Source organism: Engystomops pustulosus, chromosome 5, assembly GCF_040894005.1.
Source record: "Engystomops pustulosus chromosome 5, aEngPut4.maternal, whole genome shotgun sequence".
NCBI classification, from domain to species: Eukaryota; Metazoa; Chordata; class Amphibia; order Anura; family Leptodactylidae; genus Engystomops; species Engystomops pustulosus.
Window position 1 is genome coordinate 3,512,058 of NC_092415.1, and position 20,678 is coordinate 3,532,735.

The 20,678-nt window shown below is 51.5% G+C and overlaps 1 protein-coding gene across 1 annotated transcript; it reads left to right on the forward strand.

The window, feature by feature from the left end:
* Nucleotides 1-6,294: 6,294 nt before the first annotated feature.
* LOC140133921 (lymphocyte antigen 6E-like) lies at nucleotides 6,295-14,672 on the forward strand. Its single transcript, XM_072154611.1, has 3 exons — nucleotides 6,295-6,385; nucleotides 7,252-7,371; nucleotides 14,364-14,672. Exons 1-3 carry the CDS (start codon nucleotides 6,334-6,336, stop codon nucleotides 14,576-14,578), a joined length of 387 nt encoding a protein of 128 aa, XP_072010712.1. The 5' UTR covers nucleotides 6,295-6,333; the 3' UTR covers nucleotides 14,579-14,672.
* Nucleotides 14,673-20,678: the final 6,006 nt, after the last annotated feature.

Sequence of the window (20,678 nt, forward strand, 5' to 3'; positions counted from 1 at the left end):
GTGCACACTACCTGCTATGGTGTTCTCAGGAGCACTGCACCCCCAGCTCACACTCCTGTGCACACTACCTGCTATGGTGTTCTCAGGAGCACTGCACCCCCAGCTCACACTCCTGTGCACACTACCTGCTATGGTGTTCTCAGGAGCACTGCAACCCCAGCTCACACTCCTGTGCACACTACCTGCTATGGTGTTCTCAGGAGCACTGCACCCCCAGCTCACACCCCTGTGCACACTACCTGCTATGGTGTTCTCAGGAGCACTGCACCCCCAGCTCACACCCCTGTGCACACTACCTGCTATGGTGTTCTCAGGAGCGCTGCACCCCCAGCTCACACTCCTGTGCACACTACCTGCTATGGTGTTCTCAGGAGCACTGCACTCACAGCTCACACTCCTGTGCACACTACCTGCTATGGTGTTCTCAGGAGCACTGCACCCCCAGCTCACACCCCTGTGCACACTACCTGCTATGGTGTTCTCAGGAGCACTGCACTCACAGCTCACACTCCTGTGCACACTACCTGCTATGGTGTTCTCAGGAGCACTGCACTCACAGCTCACACTCCTGTGCACACTACCTGCTATGGTGTTCTCAGGAGCACTGCACTCCCAGCTCACACTCCTGTGCACACTACCTGCTGTGGTGTCCTCAGGAGCACTGCACCCCCAGCTCACACTCCTGTGCACATTATCTGCTATGGTGTTCTCAGGAGCACTGCACCCCCAGCTCACACTCCTGTGCACACTACCTGCTATGGTGTTCTCAGGAGCACTGCACTCCCAGCTCACACTCCTGTGCACACTACCTGCTGTGGTGTCCTCAGGAGCACTGCACCCCCAGCTCACACTCCTGTGCACACTACCTGCTATGGTGTTCTCAGGAGCACTGCACTCCCAGCTCACACTCCTGTGCACACTACCTGCTATGGTGTTCTCAGGAGCACTGCACCCCCAGCTCACACCCCTGTGCACACTACCTGCTATGGTGTTCTCAGGAGCACTGCACCCCCAGCTCACACCCCTGTGCACACTACCTGCTATGGTGTTCTCAGGAGCACTGCACCCCCAGCTCACACTCCTGTGCACACTACCTGCTATGGTGTTCTCAGGAGCACTGCACCCCCAGCTCACACCCCTGTGCACACTACCTGCTATGGTGTTCTCAGGAGCACTGCACCCCCAGCTCACACCCCTGTGCACACTACCTGCTATGGTGTTCTCAGGAGCGCTGCACCCCCAGCTCACACTCCTGTGCACACTACCTGCTATGGTGTTCTCAGGAGCACTGCACTCACAGCTCACACTCCTGTGCACACTACCTGCTATGGTGTTCTCAGGAGCACTGCACCCCCAGCTCACACCCCTGTGCACACTACCTGCTATGGTGTTCTCAGGAGCACTGCACTCACAGCTCACACTCCTGTGCACACTACCTGCTATGGTGTTCTCAGGAGCACTGCACTCACAGCTCACACTCCTGTGCACACTACCTGCTATGGTGTTCTCAGGAGCACTGCACTCCCAGCTCACACTCCTGTGCACACTACCTGCTGTGGTGTCCTCAGGAGCACTGCACCCCCAGCTCACACTCCTGTGCACACTATCTGCTATGGTGTTCTCAGGAGCACTGCACCCCCAGCTCACACTCCTGTGCACACTACCTGCTATGGTGTTCTCAGGAGCGCTGCACCCCCAGCTCACACTCCTGTGCACACTACCTGCCATGGTGTTCTCAGGAGCACTGCACCCCCAGCTCACACCCCTGTGCACACTACCTGCCATGGTGTTCTCAGGAGCACTGCACCCCCAGCTCACACTCCTGTGCACACTACCTGCTATGGTGTTCTCAGGAGCACTGCACTCCCAGCTCACACTCCTGTGCACACTACCTGCTATGGTGTTCTCAGGAGCACTGCACCCCCAGCTCACACTCCTGTGCATACTACCTGCCATGGTGTTCTCAGGAGCACTGCACTCCCAGCTCACACTCCTGTGCACACTACCTGCTATGGTGTTCTCAGGAGCACTGCACCCCCAGCTCACACCCCTGTGAACACTACCTGCTATGGTGTTCTCAGGAGCACTGCACCCCCAGCTCACACTCCTGTGCACACTACCTGCTATGGTGTTCTCAGGAGCACTGCACCCCCAGCTCACACCCCTGTGCACACTACCTGCTATGGTGTTCTCAGGAGCACTGCACCCCCAGCTCACACTCCTGTGCACACTACCTGCTATGGTGTTCTCAGGAGCACTGCACTCCCAGCTCACACTCCTGTGCACACTACCTGCTATGGTGTTCTCAGGAGCACTGCACCCCCAGCTCACACTCCTGTGCACACTACCTGCTATGGTGTCCTCAGGAGCACTGCACCCCCAGCTCACACTCCTGTGCACACTACCTGCTATTATGTTCTCAGGAGCACTGCACCCCCAGCTCACACTCCTGTGCACACTACCTGCTATGGTGTTCTCAGGAGCACTGCACCCCCAGCTCACACTCCTGTGCACACTACCTGCTATTATGTTCTCAGGAGCACTGCACCCCCAGCTCACACTCCTGTGCACACTACCTGCTATGGTGTTCTCAGGAGAACTGCACTCTCAGCTCACACTCCTGTGCACACTACCTGCTATGGTGTTCTCAGGAGCACTGCACTCCCAGCTCACACTCCTGTGCACACTACCTGCTATGGTGTTCTCAGGAGCACTGCACCCCCAGCTCACACTCCTGTGCACACTACCTGCTATGGTGTTCTCAGGAGCACTGCACTCCCAGCTCACACTCCTGTGCACACTACCTGCTATGGTGTTCTCAGGAGCACTGCACTCCCAGCTCACACTCCTGTGCACACTACCTGCTATGGTGTTCTCAGGAGCACTGCACTCCCAGCTCACACTCCTGTGCACACTACCTGCTATAGTGTTCTTAGGAGCACAACACCCCCAGCTCACACTCCTGTACACACTACCTGCTATGGTGTCCTCAGAAGCACTGCACCCCCAGCTCACACTCCTGTGCACACTACCTGCTATGGTGTTCTCAGGAGCACAACACCCCCAGCTCACACTCCTGTGCACACTACCTGCTATGGTGTTCTCAGGAGCACTGCACCCCCAGCTCACACTCCTGTGCACACTACCTGCTATGGTGTTCTCAGGAGCACTGCAATTCCAGCTCACACTCCTGTGCACACTACCTGCTATGGTGTTCTCAGGAGCACTGCACTCCCAGCTCACACTCCTGTGCACACTACCTGCTATGGTGTCCTCAGGAGCACTGCACCCCCAGATCCCACTCCTGTGCACACTACCTGCTATGGTGTCCTCAGGAGCACTGCACTCCCAGCTCACACTCCTGTGCACACTACATGCTATGGTGTTCTCAGGAGCACTGCACCCCCAGATCCCACTCCTGTGCACACTACCTGCTATGGTGTCCTCAGGAGCACTGCACTCCCAGCTCACACTCCTGTGCACACTACATGCTATGGTGTTCTCAGGAGCACTGCACCCCCAGCTCACACTCCTGTGCACACTACCTGCTATGGTGTTCTCAGGAGCACTGCACCCCCAGCTCACACTCCTGTGCACACTACCTGCTATGGTGTTCTCAGGAGCACTGCACCCCCAGCTCACACTCCTGTGCACACTACCTGCTATGGTGTTCTCAGGAGCACTGCACTCCCAGCTCACACTCCTGTGCACACTACCTGCTATGGTGTTCTCAGGAGCACTGCACCCCCAGCTCACACTCCTGTGCACACTACCTGCTATGGTGTTCTAAGGAGCACTGCACCCCCAGCTCACACTCCTGTGCACACTACCTGCTATGGTGTTCTCAGGAGCACTGCACCCCCAGCTCACACTCCTGTGCACACTACCTGCTATGGTGTCCTCAGGAGCACAACACCCCCAGCTCACACTCCTGTACACACTACCTGCTATGGTGTCCTCAGGAGCACTGCACCCCCAGCTCACACTCCTGTGCACACTACCTGCTATGGTGTTCTCAGGAGCACTGCACTCCCAGCTCACACTCCTGTGCACACTACCTGCCATGGTGTTCTCAGGAGCACAACACCCCCAGCTCACACTCCTGTGCACACAACTGCCATGGTGTTCTCAGGAGCACTGCACTTCCAGCTCACACTCCTGTGCACACTACCTGCTATGGTGTCCTCAGGAGCACTGCACTCCCAGCTCACACTCCTGTGCACACTACCTGCCATGGTGTTCTCAGGAGCACTGCACCCCCAGCTCACACTCCTGTGCACACTACCTGCCATGGTGTTCTCAGGAGCACTGCACCCCCAGCTCACACCCCTGTGCACACTACCTGCTATGGTGTTCTCAGGAGCACTGCACCCCCAGCTCACACTCCTGTGCACACTACCTGCCATGGTGTTCTCAGGAGCACTGCACTCCCAGCTCACACTCCTGTGCACACTACCTGCTATGGTGTTCTCAGGAGCACTGCACCCCCAGCTCACACTCCTGTGCATACTACCTGCCATGGTGTTCTCAGGAGCACTGCACTCCCAGCTCACACTCCTGTGCACACTACCTGCTATGGTGTTCTCAGGAGCACTGCACCCCCAGCTCACACTCCTGTGCACACTACCTGCTGTGGTGTCCTCAGGAGCACTGCACCCCCAGCTCACACTCCTGTGCACACTACCTGCTATGGTGTTCTCAGGAGCACTGCACCCCCAGCTCACACCCCTGTGCACACTACCTGCCATGGTGTTCTCAGGAGCACTGCACTCCCAGCTCACACTCCTGTGCACACTACCTGCCATGGTGTTCTCAGGAGCACTGCACTCCCAGCTCACACTCCTGTGCACACTACCTGCCATGGTGTTCTCAGAAGCACTGCACCCCCAGCTCACACTCCTGTGCACACTACCTGCTATGGTGTTCTCAGGAGCACTGCACTCCCAGCTCACACTCCTGTGCACACTACCTGCCATGGTGTTCTCAGGAGCACAACACCCCCAGCTCACACTCCTGTGCACACTACCTGCCATGGTGTTCTCAGGAGCACTGCACTCCCAGCTCACACTCCTGTGCACACTACCTGCTATGGTGTCCTCAGGAGCACTGCACTCCCAGCTCACACTCCTGTGCACACTACCTGCCATGGTGTTCTCAGGAGCACTGCACCCCCAGCTCACACTCCTGTGCACACTACCTGCCATGGTGTTCTCAGGAGCACTGCACCCCCAGCTCACACCCCTGTGCACACTACCTGCTATGGTGTTCTCAGGAGCACTGCACCCCCAGCTCACACTCCTGTGCACACTACCTGCCATGGTGTTCTCAGGAGCACTGCACTCCCAGCTCACACTCCTGTGCACACTACCTGCTATGGTGTTCTCAGGAGCACTGCACCCCCAGCTCACACTCCTGTGCATACTACCTGCCATGGTGTTCTCAGGAGCACTGCACTCCCAGCTCACACTCCTGTGCACACTACCTGCTATGGTGTTCTCAGGAGCACTGCACCCCCAGCTCACACTCCTGTGCACACTACCTGCTGTGGTGTCCTCAGGAGCACTGCACCCCCAGCTCACACTCCTGTGCACACTACCTGCTATGGTGTTCTCAGGAGCACTGCACCCCCAGCTCACACCCCTGTGCACACTACCTGCCATGGTGTTCTCAGGAGCACTGCACCCCCAGCTCACACTCCTGTGCACACTACCTGCCATGGTGTTCTCAGGAGCACTGCACTCCCAGCTCACACTCCTGTGCACACTACCTGCTATGGTGTTCTCAGGAGCACTGCACCCCCAGCTCACACCCCTGTGCACACTACCTGCCATGGTGTTCTCAGGAGCACTGCACCCCCAGCTCACACTCCTGTGCACACTACCTGCCATGGTGTTCTCAGGAGCACTGCACTCCCAGCTCACACTCCTGTGCACACTACCTGCCATGGTGTTCTCAGGAGTACTGCACTCCCAGCTCACACTCCATGGTGTTCTCAGGAGCACTGCACCCCCCGCTCACACTCCTGTGCACACTACCTGCCATGGTGTTCTCAGAAGCACTGCACTCACATATTCCATAGCATAATATGCTATATACAGTAGATACATCGCTACATTCTCTTCCTCTTCAGGATGTAAATGATAAGTAAATAGTCTTGGTGTATTATACATATGAGATATATAGATGTCATTGGTAGCAGGAAGCAGTCACATAATGAAGGTTGATGTATTATCCCCTCACATGTACAAAGCAGTTTTCATAGAAACACCTCAATAAACACCCAGAGACCTGTATATAAGGAGGACACCCCCAGCGCACAGCACAGAGCACACAATGGCCTCATACACAAGCCTCCTCCTGGTGATCGCCCTCTGCGCCGCCACAGGTAGGAGCCTGCACCACACCGTATCACACATCATGGGATTAGATACACAGCACAGGAGACTGTATCACACATCATGGGATTAGATACTCAGCAGAGGAGAATGTATCACACATCATGGGATTAGATACACAGCACAGGAGACTGTATCACACATCATGGGATTAGATACTCAGCAGAGGAGACCGTATCACACATCATGGGATTAGATACACAGCACAGGAGACGGTATCACACATCATGGGATTAGATACACAGCACAGGAGACAGGAACACACATCATGGGATTAGATACACAGCACAGGAGACTGTATCACACATCATGGGATTAGATACACAGCACAGGAGACTGTATCACACATCGTAGGATTAGATACACAGCACAGGAGACTGTATCACACATGATGGGATTGGATACACAGCTCAGCAGTCTGTATCACACATGATGGGCTTAGATACACAGCTCAGCAGTCTGTATCACACATCATGGGATTAGATACACAGCTCAACAGTCTGTATCACACATCATGGGATTAGATACACAGCTCAGCAGACTGTATCACACATCATGGGATTAGATACACAGCTCAGCAGACTGTATCACACATCATGGGATTAGATACACAGCTCAACAGTCTGTATCACACATCATGGGATTCGATACACAGCTCAGCAGACTGTATCACACATGATGGGATTAGATACACAGCTCAGCAGACTGTATCACACATCATGGGATTAGATACACAGCTCAGCAGACTGTATCACACATCATGGGATTAGATACACAGCTCAGCAGGCAGAATCACACATCATGGGCTTAGATACATGGCTGTATATAATCTGTCTGGTCTCCCCTTTGCCCGCAGCTCACTCCCTGCGATGTTACACCTGCACCGCCGCATCTTCCAACTCCAACTGTCAGACAGTGACAACCTGCGGCAGTAGTCAGAACTATTGTGAGACGATAGTGGGATACGCCTCATCTGGTGAGTTCATCTTCTGGGTCAAACCAAGCTCAGTACAAATATACAGAACCAGTACCTGATTGAGTACATAAATACAGAACCAGAATCAAGTGCTCTGCATACATACAGCACTGGCACCAAGCTCTATTAATAAACCTGCATCAAGACCAAGCTCAGTACTTACATACAGTACCAGAACCTGATTAAGTACATAAATACAGCATCAGAAACAAGCTCAGTACTTACATAGAAAGCCAGAACCAAGCTCAGTAGGTAAACTCAGCATCAGAACCAAGCACCATACATAAAGCAATAAACCCATACTCAATACATAATTAGTGTCCAAGTACCAGGCGAAGTACATATAAACAGAACCAGTAACAAGCTCAGTGCATAAATGCACACACATATAGCACCAGAATAAAGCTCTGTATACAAAAATGGCAACAACAGCAGGAACAACAACATAAACAAGCACTCTGCTTGTAATAAATACAGCCAAAGAACCAAGCAAAGGACAGAAAGAAAGAACAAGAACCAAGCTATGTACAGAAATACATCACTAGGGCCAAACTCAGTGCTCAAAAAGTGTACCATCACCAACCACATCACCAGAAACAAGCATTGTGCATCAAAAGTGCATCAAAACCAAACTTTGTGTGTAAAAGCATCACTGCCAAGCTCAGGACGTAAAAACAGCACCAGAACCAAGCTAGTACAAATAAAGCACCAGAGCCTAGCTCAGTACAATGTACTGTAGCTCAAAGTAAGGCTATGTATAGCGGCTGTAGCTCCATGTATGGCTGTATACTGCCGCTGTAGCTCCATGTATGGCTGTGTACTGCAGCTGTAGCTCCATGTATAGCTGTGTACTGTGACTGTAGCTCCATGTATGGCTGTGTACTGTGGCTGTAGCTCCATGTATGGCTGTGTACTGCGGCTGTAGCTCCATGTAAGGCTGTGTACTGCGGCTGTAGCTCCATGTATGGCTGTATACTGCGGCTGTAGCTCCATGTATGGCTGTGTACTGCAGCTGTAGCTCCATGTATAGCTGTGTACTGTGGCTGTAGCTCCATGTATGGCTGTGTACTGCGGCTGTAGCTTCATGTATGGCTGTGTACTGTGGCTGTAGCTCCATGTATGGCTATGTACTGCGGCTGTAGCTCCATGTATGGCTGTGTTCTGTGGCTGTAGCTCCATGTGTGGCTGTGTACTGTGGCTGTAGCTCCATGTATGGCTGTGTACTGGGGCTGTAGCTCCATGTATGGCTGTGTACTGTGGCTGTAGCGCCATGTATGGCTGTGTACTGTGGCTGTAGCTCCATGTATGGCTGTGTACTGTGGCTGTAGCTTCATGTATGGCTGTGTACTGTGGCTGTAGCTCCATGTATGGCTGTGTACTGTGGCTGTAGCTCCCTGTATGGCTGTGTACTGTGGTTGTAGATCCATGTATGGCTGTGTACTGTGTCTGTATCTCCCTGTATGGCTGTGTACTGCAGCTGTAGCTCTATGTATGGCTGTGTACTGCGGCTGTAGCTCCATGTATGGCTGTGTACTGTGGCTGTAGCTCCATGTATGGCTGTTTACTTCTTGCTGTAGCTCCATGTATGGCTTTGTACTATGGCTGTAGCTCCATGTATGGCTGTGTACTGCGGCTGTAGCTCCATGTATAGCTGTGTACTATGGCTATAGCTCCATGTATGGCTGTGTACTGTGGCTGTAGCGCCATGTATGGCTGTGTACTGTGGCTGTAGCTCCATGTATGGCTGTGTACTGTGGCTGTAGCTCCCTGTATGGCTGTGTACTGTGGTTGTAGATCCATGTATGGCTGTGTACTGTGTCTGTATCTCCCTGTATGGCTGTGTACTGCAGCTGTAGCTCTATGTATGGCTGTGTACTGCGGCTGTAGCTCCATGTATGGCTGTGTACTGTGGCTGTAGCTCCATGTATGGCTGTTTACTTCTTGCTGTAGCTCCATGTATGGCTGTGTACTATGGCTGTAGCTCCATGTATGGCTGTATACTGTGGCTGTAGCTCCATGTATGGCTGTGTACTATGGCTGTAGCTCCATGTATGGCTGTGTACTGCCGCTGTAGCTCCATGTATAGCTGTGTACTATGGCTGTAGCTCCTTGTATGGCTGTGTACTGTGGCTGTAGCTCCATGTATGGCTGTGTACTGTGGTTGTAGCTCCATGTAGGACTATATACTGTGGCTGTACCTTCATGTATGGCTGTGTACTGTGTCTGTAGCTCCATGTATGGCTGTGTACTGTGGCTGTAGCTCCATGTATGGCTGTGTACTGTGGTTGTAGCTCCTTGTAGGACTATATACTGTGGCTGTACCTTCATGTATGGCTGTGTACTGTGTCTGTAGCTCCATGTATGGCTGTGTACTGTGGCTGTAGCTCCATGTATGGCTGTGTACTGCAGCTGTAGCTCCATGTATGGCTGTGTACTGTGGCTGTAGCTCCCTGTATGACTTTGTACTTTGGCTGTACCTTTATGTATGGCTGTGTACTGTGCCCGTACCTCCCTGTATGGCTGTGTTTTGTGGCTGTATCTCCATTTATGGCTGTGCACTATGGCTGTAGCTCCATGTATGGCTGTGTACTGTGGTTGTAGATCCATGTATGGCTGTGTACTGTGTCTGTATCTCCCTGTATGGCTGTGTACTGCAGCTGTAGCTCTATGTATGGCTGTGTACTGCGGCTGTAGCTCCATGTATGGCTGTGTACTGTGGCTGTAGCTCCATGTATGGCTGTTTACTTCTTGCTGTAGCTCCATGTATGGCTGTATACTGTGGCTCTAGCTCCATGTATGGCTGTGTACTATGGCTGTAGCTCCATGTATGGCTGTGTACTGCCGCTGTAGCTCCATGTATAGCTGTGTACTATGGCTGTAGCTCCATGTATGGCTGTGTACTGTGGCTGTAGCTCCATGTATGGCTGTGTACTGTGGTTGTAGCTCCATGTAGGACTATATACTGTGGTTGTACCTTCATGTATGGCTGTGTACTGTGTCTGTAGCTCCATGTATGGCTGTGTACTGTGGCTGTAGCTCCATGTATGGCTGTGTACTGTGGTTGTAGCTCCTTGTAGGACTATATACTGTGGCTGTACCTTCATGTATGGCTGTGTACTGTGTCTGTAGCTCCATGTATGGCTGTGTACTGTGGCTGTAGCTCCATGTATGGCTGTGTACTGCAGCTGTAGCTCCATGTATGGCTGTGTACTGTGGCTGTAGCTCCCTGTATGACTGTGTACTTTGGCTGTACCTTTATGTATGGCTGTGTACTGTGCCCGTACCTCCATGTATGGCTGTGTTTTGTGGCTGTATCTCCATTTATGGCTGTGTACTATGGCTGTAGCTCCATGTATGGCTGTGTACTGCGGCTGTAGCTCCATGTATGGTTGTGTACTGTGGCTGTAGCTCCATGTATGGCTGTGTACTCTGGCTGTAGCTTCATGTATGGCTGTGTACTGCGGCTGTAGCTCCATGTATGGCTGTGTACTGCGGCTGTAGCTTCATGTATGGCTGTGTACTGCGGCTGTAGCTCCATGTAAGGCTGTGTACTGTGTCTGTAGCTCCATGTATGGCTGTGTACTGGGGCTGTAGCTCCATGTATGGCTGTGTGCTGCGGCTGTAGCTCCATGTATGGCTGTGTACTGTGGCTGTAGCTCCATGTAAGGCTGTGTACTGTGTCTGTAGCTCCATGTATGGCTGTGTACTGTGGCTGTAGCTCCATGTATGGCTGTGTACTCCGGCTGTAGCTCCATGTATGGCTGTGTACTGTGTCTGTATCTCCATGTATGGCTGTGTACTGTGGCTGTAGCTCCATGTATGGCTGTGTACTCCGGCTGTAGCTCCATGTATGACTGTGTACTGTGGCTATAGCTCCATGTATGGCTGTGTACTGCTGCTGTAGCTCCATGTATGGCTGTGTACTGCTCCTGTAGCTCCATGTATGGCTGTGTACTGTGGCTGTAGCTCCATGTATGACTGTGTATTGTGGCTGTAGCTCCATGTATGGCTGTGTACTGCGGCTGTAGCTCCATGTATGGCTGTGTACTGTGGCTGTACCTCCATGTATGGCTGTGTACTGTGGCTGTAGCTCCATGTATAGCTGTGTACTGTGGCTGTAGCTCCATGTATGGCTGTGTACTGTGGCTATAGCCCCATGTATGACTGTGTACTGTGGCTGTAGCTCCATGTATGGCTGTGTACTGCGGCTGTAGCTCCATGTATGGCTGTGTACTGCGGCTGTAGCTTCATGTATGGCTGTGTACTGCGTCTGTAGCTCCATGTATGGCTGTGTACTGCGGCTGTAGCTCCATGTATGGCTGTGTACTGCGGCTGTAGCTCCATGTATGGCTGTGTACTGCGGCTTTAGCTCCATGTATGGCTGTGTACTGTAGCTGTAGTTCCATTGTGGATAATCACAGTGGCCCCCATAGTGGATAGTCACAGTGGCCCCCATAGTGGATAGTCACAGTGCCCCCCATAGTGGATAGTCACAGTAGCCCCCATAGTGGATAGTCACAGGGACCCCAATAGTGGATAGTCACAGCGACCCCCATAGTGGATAGTCACAGGGACCCCCATAGTGGATAGTCACAGGGGCCCCCATAGTGGATAGTCACAGGGGCCTCCATAGTGGATAGTCACAAGAGCCCCCATAGTGGATAGTCACAGGGGCCCCCATAGTGGATAGTCACAGCGGCCCCCATAGTGGATAGTCACAGAGGCCCTCATAGTGGATAGTCACAGTGGCCCCCATAGTGGATAGTCACAGTGCCCCCCATAGTGGATAGTCACAGTAGCCCTCATAGTGGATAGTCACAGGGACCCCAATAGTGGATAGTCACAGCGACCCCCATAGTGGATAGTCACAGGGACCCCCATAGTGGATAGTCACAGGGGCCCCCATAGTGGATAGTCACAGGGGCCTCCATAGTGGATAGTCACAAGAGCCCCCATAGTGGATAGTCACAGGGGCCCCCATAGTGGATAGTCACAGCGGCCCCCATAGTGGATAGTCACAGTGGCCCCCATAGTGGATAGTCACAGCTGCCCCCATAGTGGATAGTCACAGCGGCCCCCATAGTGGATAGTCACAGGGGCCCCCATAGTGGATAGTCACAGTGGCCCCCATAGTGGATAGTCACAGCGGCCCCCATAGTGGATAGTCACAGGGGCCCCCATAGTGGATAGTCACAGGTGCTCCCATAGGGGATAGTCACAGGGGCCCCCATAGTGGATAGTCACAGCGGCCCCCATAGTGGATAGTCACAGGGGCCCCCATAGTGGATAGTCACAGGGGCCCCCATAGTGGATAGTCACAGGGGCCCCATAGTGGATAATCACAGGGGCCTCCAAAGTGGATAGTCACAGCGGCCCCCATAGTGGATATAATGGTGTTTGTTTCATGAGGGTGGTTTTCTCAAATCTCGTCGGAATTATCCAGGAGATATGAAAAGAGGAAACAAGAGAAACAGGATGCCTGACGAAGGCCCTTGTACGGGGCCGAAACGCGTAGCAGTTTCGTTTTATTTCATTTTTTAATCAAATAAAATACTACTATTTGGAACTCCACATTGTGGGCTCCTTCAAGAATCGTCCAGCGCCTAACTGGTCTCCGCTCTCCAAACCCTTGGGTTCCATTTCCATTTGCACCTCATAGTGGATAATCACAGGGGCCCCCATAGTGGGTAGTCACAGTGGCCCCCATAGTGGATAGTCACAGGGGCCCCATAGTGGATAATCACAGGGGCCTCCAAAGTGGATAGTCACAGCGGCCCCCATAGTGGATATAATGGTGTTTGTTTCATGAGGGTGGTTTTCTCAAATCTCGTCGGAATTATCCAGGAGATATGAAAAGAGGAAACAAGAGAAACAGGATGCCTGACGAAGGCCCTTGTACGGGGCCGAAACGCGTAGCAGTTTCGTTTTATTTCATTTTTTAATCAAATAAAATACTACTATTTGGAACTCCACATTGTGGGCTCCTTCAAGAATCGTCCAGCGCCGAACTGGTCTCCGCTCTCCAAACCCTTGGGTTCCATTTCCATTTGCACCTCATAGTGGATAGTCACAGGGGCCCCCATAGTGGATAGTCACAGGGGCCCCCATAGTAGATAGTCACAGGGGCCCCCATAGTGGATAGTCACAGGGGCCCCCATAGTGGATAGTCACAGTGGCCCCCATAGTGGGTAGTCACAGCGGCGCCCATAGTGGATAGTCACAGTGGCCCCCATAGTGGATAGTCACAGGGGCCCCCATAGTGGAGAGTCACAGTGGCCCCCATAGTGGATAGTCACAGGGGCCCCCATAGTGGATAGTCACAGGGGCCCCCATAGTGGATAGTCACAGGGGCCCCATAGTGGATAGTCACAGAGGCCCCCATAGTGGATAGTCACAGGGGCCCCCATAGTGGATAGTCACAGCGGCCCCCATAGTGGATAGTCACAGGGGCCCCCATAGTGGATAGTCACAGGGGCCCCTATACTGGATAGACACAGCGACCCCCATAGTGGATAGTCATAGGGGCCTCCATAGTGGATAGTCACAGGGGCCCCCATAGTGGATAGTCACAGGGGCCCCTATACTGGATAGACACAGCGACCCCCATAGTGGATAGTCATAGGGGCCCCCATAGTGGATAGTCACAGGGGCCCCCATAGTGGATAGTCACAGGGGCCTCCATAGTGGATACTCACAGGGGCCCCCATAGTGGATAGTCACAGGGGCCCCCATAGTGGATAGTCACAGGGGCCCCCATAGTGGATAGTCACGGGGCCCCCATAGTGGATAGTCACAGGGGCCCCATAGTGGATTGTAGTAATACATTTTGAGAGGCACAAGTAATTCCTCCTTTTACCTTCTCCAATGCAGAGATGCAGAAGCTCTGGATCAGCTCCAGTCTGGCATAATGACATCACCCAGGCCAGGTAGTCACAGCTCCGCCCACTGGCTGACCAGTTATTCATGTGATCTTTTGGTTTTCTCCCCTGCAGGTATTTACTCGGCTCAGGTCATCACTAAGTATTGTTCTAGTTACTGCAGCCCCAGCAGTGGCCAATATGGCATCGCCAGCACCAGCACCTCCTGCTGCACCACCGACCTGTGCAACTATAGCGCCAGCAGCAGCACCAGCACCAAGCCCGGCTGTGCCGCCATCATCCTGGCGCTGGGAGCCATCCTCACCATCCTGAAGAGCTCCGCGCTGTGACCTGTCACTATAGAGGAAGAAAGATGGAGGAACCTCATGTCTCCCATTACTGTTCATCCATCTCATCACAATAAAAAGTGTCGTTGTCATTGAATGTCTCTCACAGCTCAGGGGTCGTTACAATGTATCCAGGCCCAATGCTGGGCTCCATACTGATACATATATACTACCTGCAGATTGTCAGGGTTAAGGCCATACCTCCCAACATTTCCAGAAGAGTAAGAGGGACAAAATGGTGGCACGCGTAGCGATTCCCCCAAACCACACCCCTAATCACGCCCTGGTCACGGCGCAAATTTTTATTACTAATAATCATCTTCACAATAATAATAAAAAGAATTTGCTCAGCTCGGGATGTGATCTCCAGACTCTTCACTCGCCTTGCAACAGATGGAGCCTCTATCCGCCAGGCTATTGGCCCAGTGATTATTAATGGGAGGATTTTATGTGAGTAAGTCTTGTACTGTTACACAGTGACCCAGGCTCCATGCACTGGTGTTTATGTTCATTATCCCTGTCTCCACATATGATCACTGGTCACTGCCGCTAACATCACAGGCCTCACTACATGTACACTTGGAGTGCCCAAGAGTCTCCCCTTCTTCTTACATCCCCTCAATGGCTCCTGACAAGCATGGGTGAGGTCTATATACCTGGACCAAGCCACCAGTCACACGACTCTGGCACTAGGCCACCCAGGTACCAGGAAATAAAGCTGCCCCCACACCATCAGGCGCGGTGGATGGACGTTGCACGTGTGCATTACCTCCTCAGCACTGACCCATCTGCATCTGATCCTCAGCCCTGATATTGCATCATTTCCTCTGCATAGGGGCGCAGGCTACACGTGAAGGACACGGGGTGCAGGATGAGAAAGGGGGGCACTTGGTGTGAATTAAGAGGGGATACAAGGGTGCAGAGTGTGTTAGGAGTAGGGTACATGGGGTACAAGCTGTGAGAGGGTACATCATGATGTGGGCTGTGTGACAAGGAAATGGACATTGTTGGGTAGAATTTAAACAATGGTTAATTTATCATCTGTCTTCCGTCTGGCGAGGTTCTGTCATTTTATGAACTTGTTGGTTCTCCGACCTCCTATGACATCTTTAATCACCTGGTTTGGACTTCCCCTCGAGCTTGTGCCCTAATGCCCGGGTCACTGGCAGTCGGATATTCACTCCTTCATGTTTGCTTCAGGACAATGATACCTTGGTGGCCACATTATAGGCATTTGTAAGCGCTGTGGAATATGATGGCGCTATAAAAACAAAGATTATGTTTCTATAAGCTTCAGGGGGATGTGTTGGAGCCCAGATAACTGGAGTAAAACTCCCAACCATTGTGGATGCCAAGACGAGAAAACCCCCATGTAATTGCCTTCATCTCCTCGCTGCAGCTTTATTCTCTCCTGAAGAAGCGATGTTGGTCGATCATGTCCGGCTCTGACCAGGATGTCTATCTCTTTGTCGTAGAAGGGTTATTGTGTGCACAGTTGTCTCATCAGAAGCTCCATTGCCAGGTCCTGCTGGAAGAGACAACACTACATGTGGGAGATCCCAAACAGACCACAATATGGACAATGATGAGAGTTACAAGCGACTTGTAGTTCTACTGGTGACAGAAGGTCTCTGCTTCCTGACCTATGACCTGTGTCTTGGATTTGTACTGATGTCTTTGACCCACAATGTGACTACTTCAAGATGAAGCCGCATTGTGCCCTCATGGACTTACATGAGAATTCTGCGTCCAGGAAGAAGATACTGAATAGGAGGGCGCTGCACAGGCAGATAATTATATTGGGGCCCCGGGGCCACGCTGTCAGGGAATAACGATTGTTCTTTTAGTCAGACCATTCAAGAAAGTGAAAGGATGAAGAACTTCCATTATTATAGATTATGATCCCGCATGGCAGGGTCCTCCCACTAGATCAAAGTGCAAAGAACTATCCACGACTCCGTCTCTACCTCGACAGGTAGGTCGTGCCTGTGGAGCAACCTGGTGGTACCACCCCTCAGCAAGTTCAACCCGCTTTGCAGTTGGCTCTGGGAGTCCCTCCCTCCACATCGTCCCTGCGATAGCCCTATAGAGCTGCTTCTGGGCACATCACCCCCACGGGGTTGAGTTTACCCGCTGTCCATGCCAGAAACCACAGCCATGTCAGCTGGTTTCTTCTTTGTGGCCAAGAAAGATGGTTCTCTCCCACATAGACTACCGTGGTTTTTATAAAGTCACGGTGAAGAACCCGGTGTCCGCTACCCCTGATCACGAACTCTTTGACCGCCTGCGTGGAGCCAATATCTACGTATCCATATCCTATCTGTATCCATGAGGGTGATGAGTGGAAGACTGCCTTTAAAACTCAGGATGGCCACTTCGTGTATCTGGCTATGCCAACAACATCTTTAGAGATTTTCTTTACTTGTGTCATTTTCTACTTGGATGATAGGCTCGTGTTCTCTTCTGACCTAGAGTCTAAACAGGTCCACAAGCGACAAGTTCTCAGGTACCTAAGGGCGAACCGTCCATATGCCAAACTCAAGAAGTGCCAGTTTCACCTCTAGAGTCTTCCGTTCCTGTGATATATCATCTCTGATGAGGGGCTACAGATGGATCCTGCCAAGTTCTCTGTGATACTTCAGTGGCCTCGTCCAGAAGGACTTTGTGCTATCCGAAGAATCCTGGGCTTCGCTCATTCCGCATTTCTCCTCCCTTGTGTCTCCCATTGCGGCGCTGAAAAGGAAAAACACCAGTCCTAAGCTGTGGCCTCCAGCGGCTGAAGAGGCTTACTCCAAGCTGAAGTCTGCCTTTGCTCCTGTTCTCACCCGGCTCGTTACTGAGAGATTGTTCCTGCTCAAGTCTGACGCCTCCTCTGTTGGTGCTGGAGCCGTTCTTACCCAAAAAGGGCCCAAAGGTCGAACCCTCACATGCGGCTTCTTCTCTAAGACCTTTTCAGCCGCAGAGAGGAATTACTCCATTGGTGATCAGGAGCTTCTGGCCATAAAACAAGCCTTGGAAGAGTGGCGTTATGTTATGAAGGGTGCTTGTCAGTCAGTCAGTCGAGTCAGTCCAGTCCTCTTCTTCTCCCACTTCAATTTCCTAATACATTTCCGTCCTGCGGAGAAGAGTGTTAAGGCCGATGCCCTCTCTTGTGCCTCACATGTCATTGGGGTAGGTCCTGCTCCTCAACATATTGTTCCACCTGAACACCTGGCTCTTGCTGCTCCTGTGGATCTGCGGCAGCTTCCTCCTGGCAGGACCTGGCAGGGATGTAGATATCTGTAGCTCTCATATCTCGTCTCTACTGGTGGCCAGATCTGATCAAGGATGTTTGAGATTCTGTGAGCTCCTGCACTGCCTGTAACAAGTCATCACGCCTGAAACCTGCAGGTCTGCTTCTGCCATTGCCAATACCCAGTTGCCGTGGACTCACATAGCCATAAATTTTGTTACTGATCTTCCGCCATCTTCTGGTAATACTGTCACCTGTGTGGCTACAGACCGGTTTTCTAAGATGTCCCACTTCATTCCTCTGCCGTCTTCTCCTCGTATTGCCAGCTTGTTCTTCTTCAAAAATCTTCCGGCTTCATGATCTCCCTCTGCATATTGTGTTGGACCGTGGGGTCCCGTTTGTTTCCATCCTTTGTCCATCCTGTTTGTCCATCCTGTTACCATCATCTATAAATCATCTTTCATATTTATCTTCTATCATCCATCTCCCTATCATCTGTCTATCTCCTATAACTTTCTCCAACAGCCCCATATTACACATTGGGGGGGGGGGGGGAATTATTAAAGGGACATTCCCATCTGGGCATTCACATTCAGTGTCATTAATCTGCCATATATAAACATTTCTTCAATTAGAGGTTATTAAAAAATGTTCCTGTGTGAAGATAATTTCTCATAAATGTAGTCATATGGTCCCTTAGAAACAAGACTGTGTCCTTGGGTACGGCCACCTCTGCTGGAGTGATTGCACAAAGACACAAAAGGTCTTTGTATATGAAGTGTCCAGGAGTTACTGCAGGTCTCACAGCCGCCCTGTGGTAATGATTGCTGAATCCAGGAGGCCAGGCAGGACTCAATACCGCATGTCTGGCCACCGCTGCCAGAGTGTGATGTGGTCGTATCCGAGGAAAGTATCTGGTTTCTAAGGGGCAACATGGCTACATTTATGAGAAATTATCTTCACACAGGAACATTTTTTTTAATAACATCCAATTGAAGAAATGTTTATATATGGCAAATGAATTAAATTTGAGCCAATTTTTTTCCTGGTCTATTCTGCGCCAAAAATTACGCCGAAAAAAGACGACAAACTCAACATAAATGTGGCGGATGATGTGGAAAATGTAGATGGAGAAGTCGGGATAGTCAGAAAAATTTGTTTCTTTCTGGCACAAAAGGAGTTCTCAACACTTTTTTGGCGCATATATACGATAATACATCTGCCCCATTGTCTTACCTTACTACTGCTTGCACTATTAAGTGTTATCACAGTGCAGGGATAAAGGAAGAAACCTTACTGACTGTGACTGGTCATAAAATAGTTTTGTTTTGGGCCCCACTTTTAGTTTTGCTCAGGGCCCCTGATTCCTGGCATGGTTGTAGGGCACGGCGATCAGGATGATATTAGGGCCCTGTGACTGGTTTGTGGGGGTCTATAGCTGGGATCTTGTGACTGTGTGACTGCAGTTTTTTTGTACAACAATGACTTTGGCCACAGACAGTAACAGCCTGTAGTCCCGTGCGCTGTGTGTAGCCACAATGGATCAGTGTTATCAGATAAAACCTAGCAGAGGTAGAAGAGAGGCACATGCAAGTCCAAACGCACAAACTAGTAAAATCAGAAACATAAAATCGTCTCCCTGCTCAAAAACAGCAATTAGTACCAAATACGGAGATGATGAATTGATAGCCCCTAGGCGCACAGCCGTTGGGCTAATGACTGCTCAAAGGTGGCTAACAGTCCAAATAATATAAAAGATGTGTGGCCCCTGTAATTGGAGGTTGCTCTACCCTCTCTCATCTTTATTCATCAGAGGGATGTGCTGGGGGCGTGGCTAGTAACATGGGCTGGACAGCAGGCGGGCACATGCTTAAATACTGTGAAGAGACTCACCCTCTTTTTCATCAGTTTTCGCTCCCTCCCTTTTTATAACTTTTTTGTGTATTTTTTGCAGGGCCGGCTCCAGGTTTAGGTAGGCCCCTGGGCGACAGAGCCTTGGTGGGCCCTTTTTCAGAAATCTCTTGTCCCGGCGCCACACTGCAACCCCCCCCCCCAAACATCCAACCAACCACATGATCCACACTGTCCCTCCCCTGTACCCACCCTGTCTCCCCATAGCAAAACTGTCCCCCTATAGCAGTGATGGCGAACCTTTTAGCGGCCAAGTGCCCAAACTGAACCCCAAACCCCCCTTATTTATCACGGGGTGCCAACTAAAAATTAGAGCAGTAACTTATTGCTCCCTGTTCAACAACTTTCAATCATATTGGCCTCCTGAGGACAGCAACACAGTAGAAAGATGAAAAATTTACAGCTGTAGGTCCTCCAAAGATAATTCAGCCCTGTCTATTCATTCTCCCTATTCCTACAGTCCCAAGTAGCGAAGGAAGTATCAAAATATGACTGAAAGCAGCATCTTTTAAGTTGCTTGGAACTGCAGGAAGATTCTTTGAGCCCTGTCTGGTGTGCTGGGGCGATGTCCCGGGTGCCCACAAAAAGGGCTCTGAGTGCCGCCTCTGGCACCCGTGCCATAGGTTCGCCATCACTGCCCTATAGCCACACTGTCCCATATAAACCACACTGTCCCCACCACCATACCCACCCTGTCTCCCCATAGCAAAACTGTCCCCCTGTAGCCACACTGTCCCATATAAACCACACTGTCCCCACCACCGTACCCACCCTGTCTCCCCATAGCAAAACTGTCCCCCTGTAGCCACACTGTCCCATATAAACCACTCTGTCCCCACCACCGTACCCACACTGTCCTCCATAGCAAAACTGTCCCCCTGTAGCCACACTGTCCTATATAAACCACACTGTCACCACCACCATACCCACACTGTCCTCCATAGCAAAACTGTCCCCCCA

What these genes read in the sequence shown, in the direction of transcription:
- LOC140133921 (XM_072154611.1), top strand. Translation starts at nt 6,334, where the DNA reads ATGGCCTCATACACAAGCCTCCTCCTGGTGATCGCCCTCTGCGCCGCC. An exon ending in CGCCCTCTGCGCCGCCACAG is followed by an intron (nt 6,386 to 7,251) that starts GTAGGAGCCTGC and finishes CTTTGCCCGCAG; the next exon opens with CTCACTCCCTGCGATGTTAC. An exon ending in AGTGGGATACGCCTCATCTG is followed by an intron (nt 7,372 to 14,363) that starts GTGAGTTCATCT and finishes TCTCCCCTGCAG; the next exon opens with GTATTTACTCGGCTCAGGTC.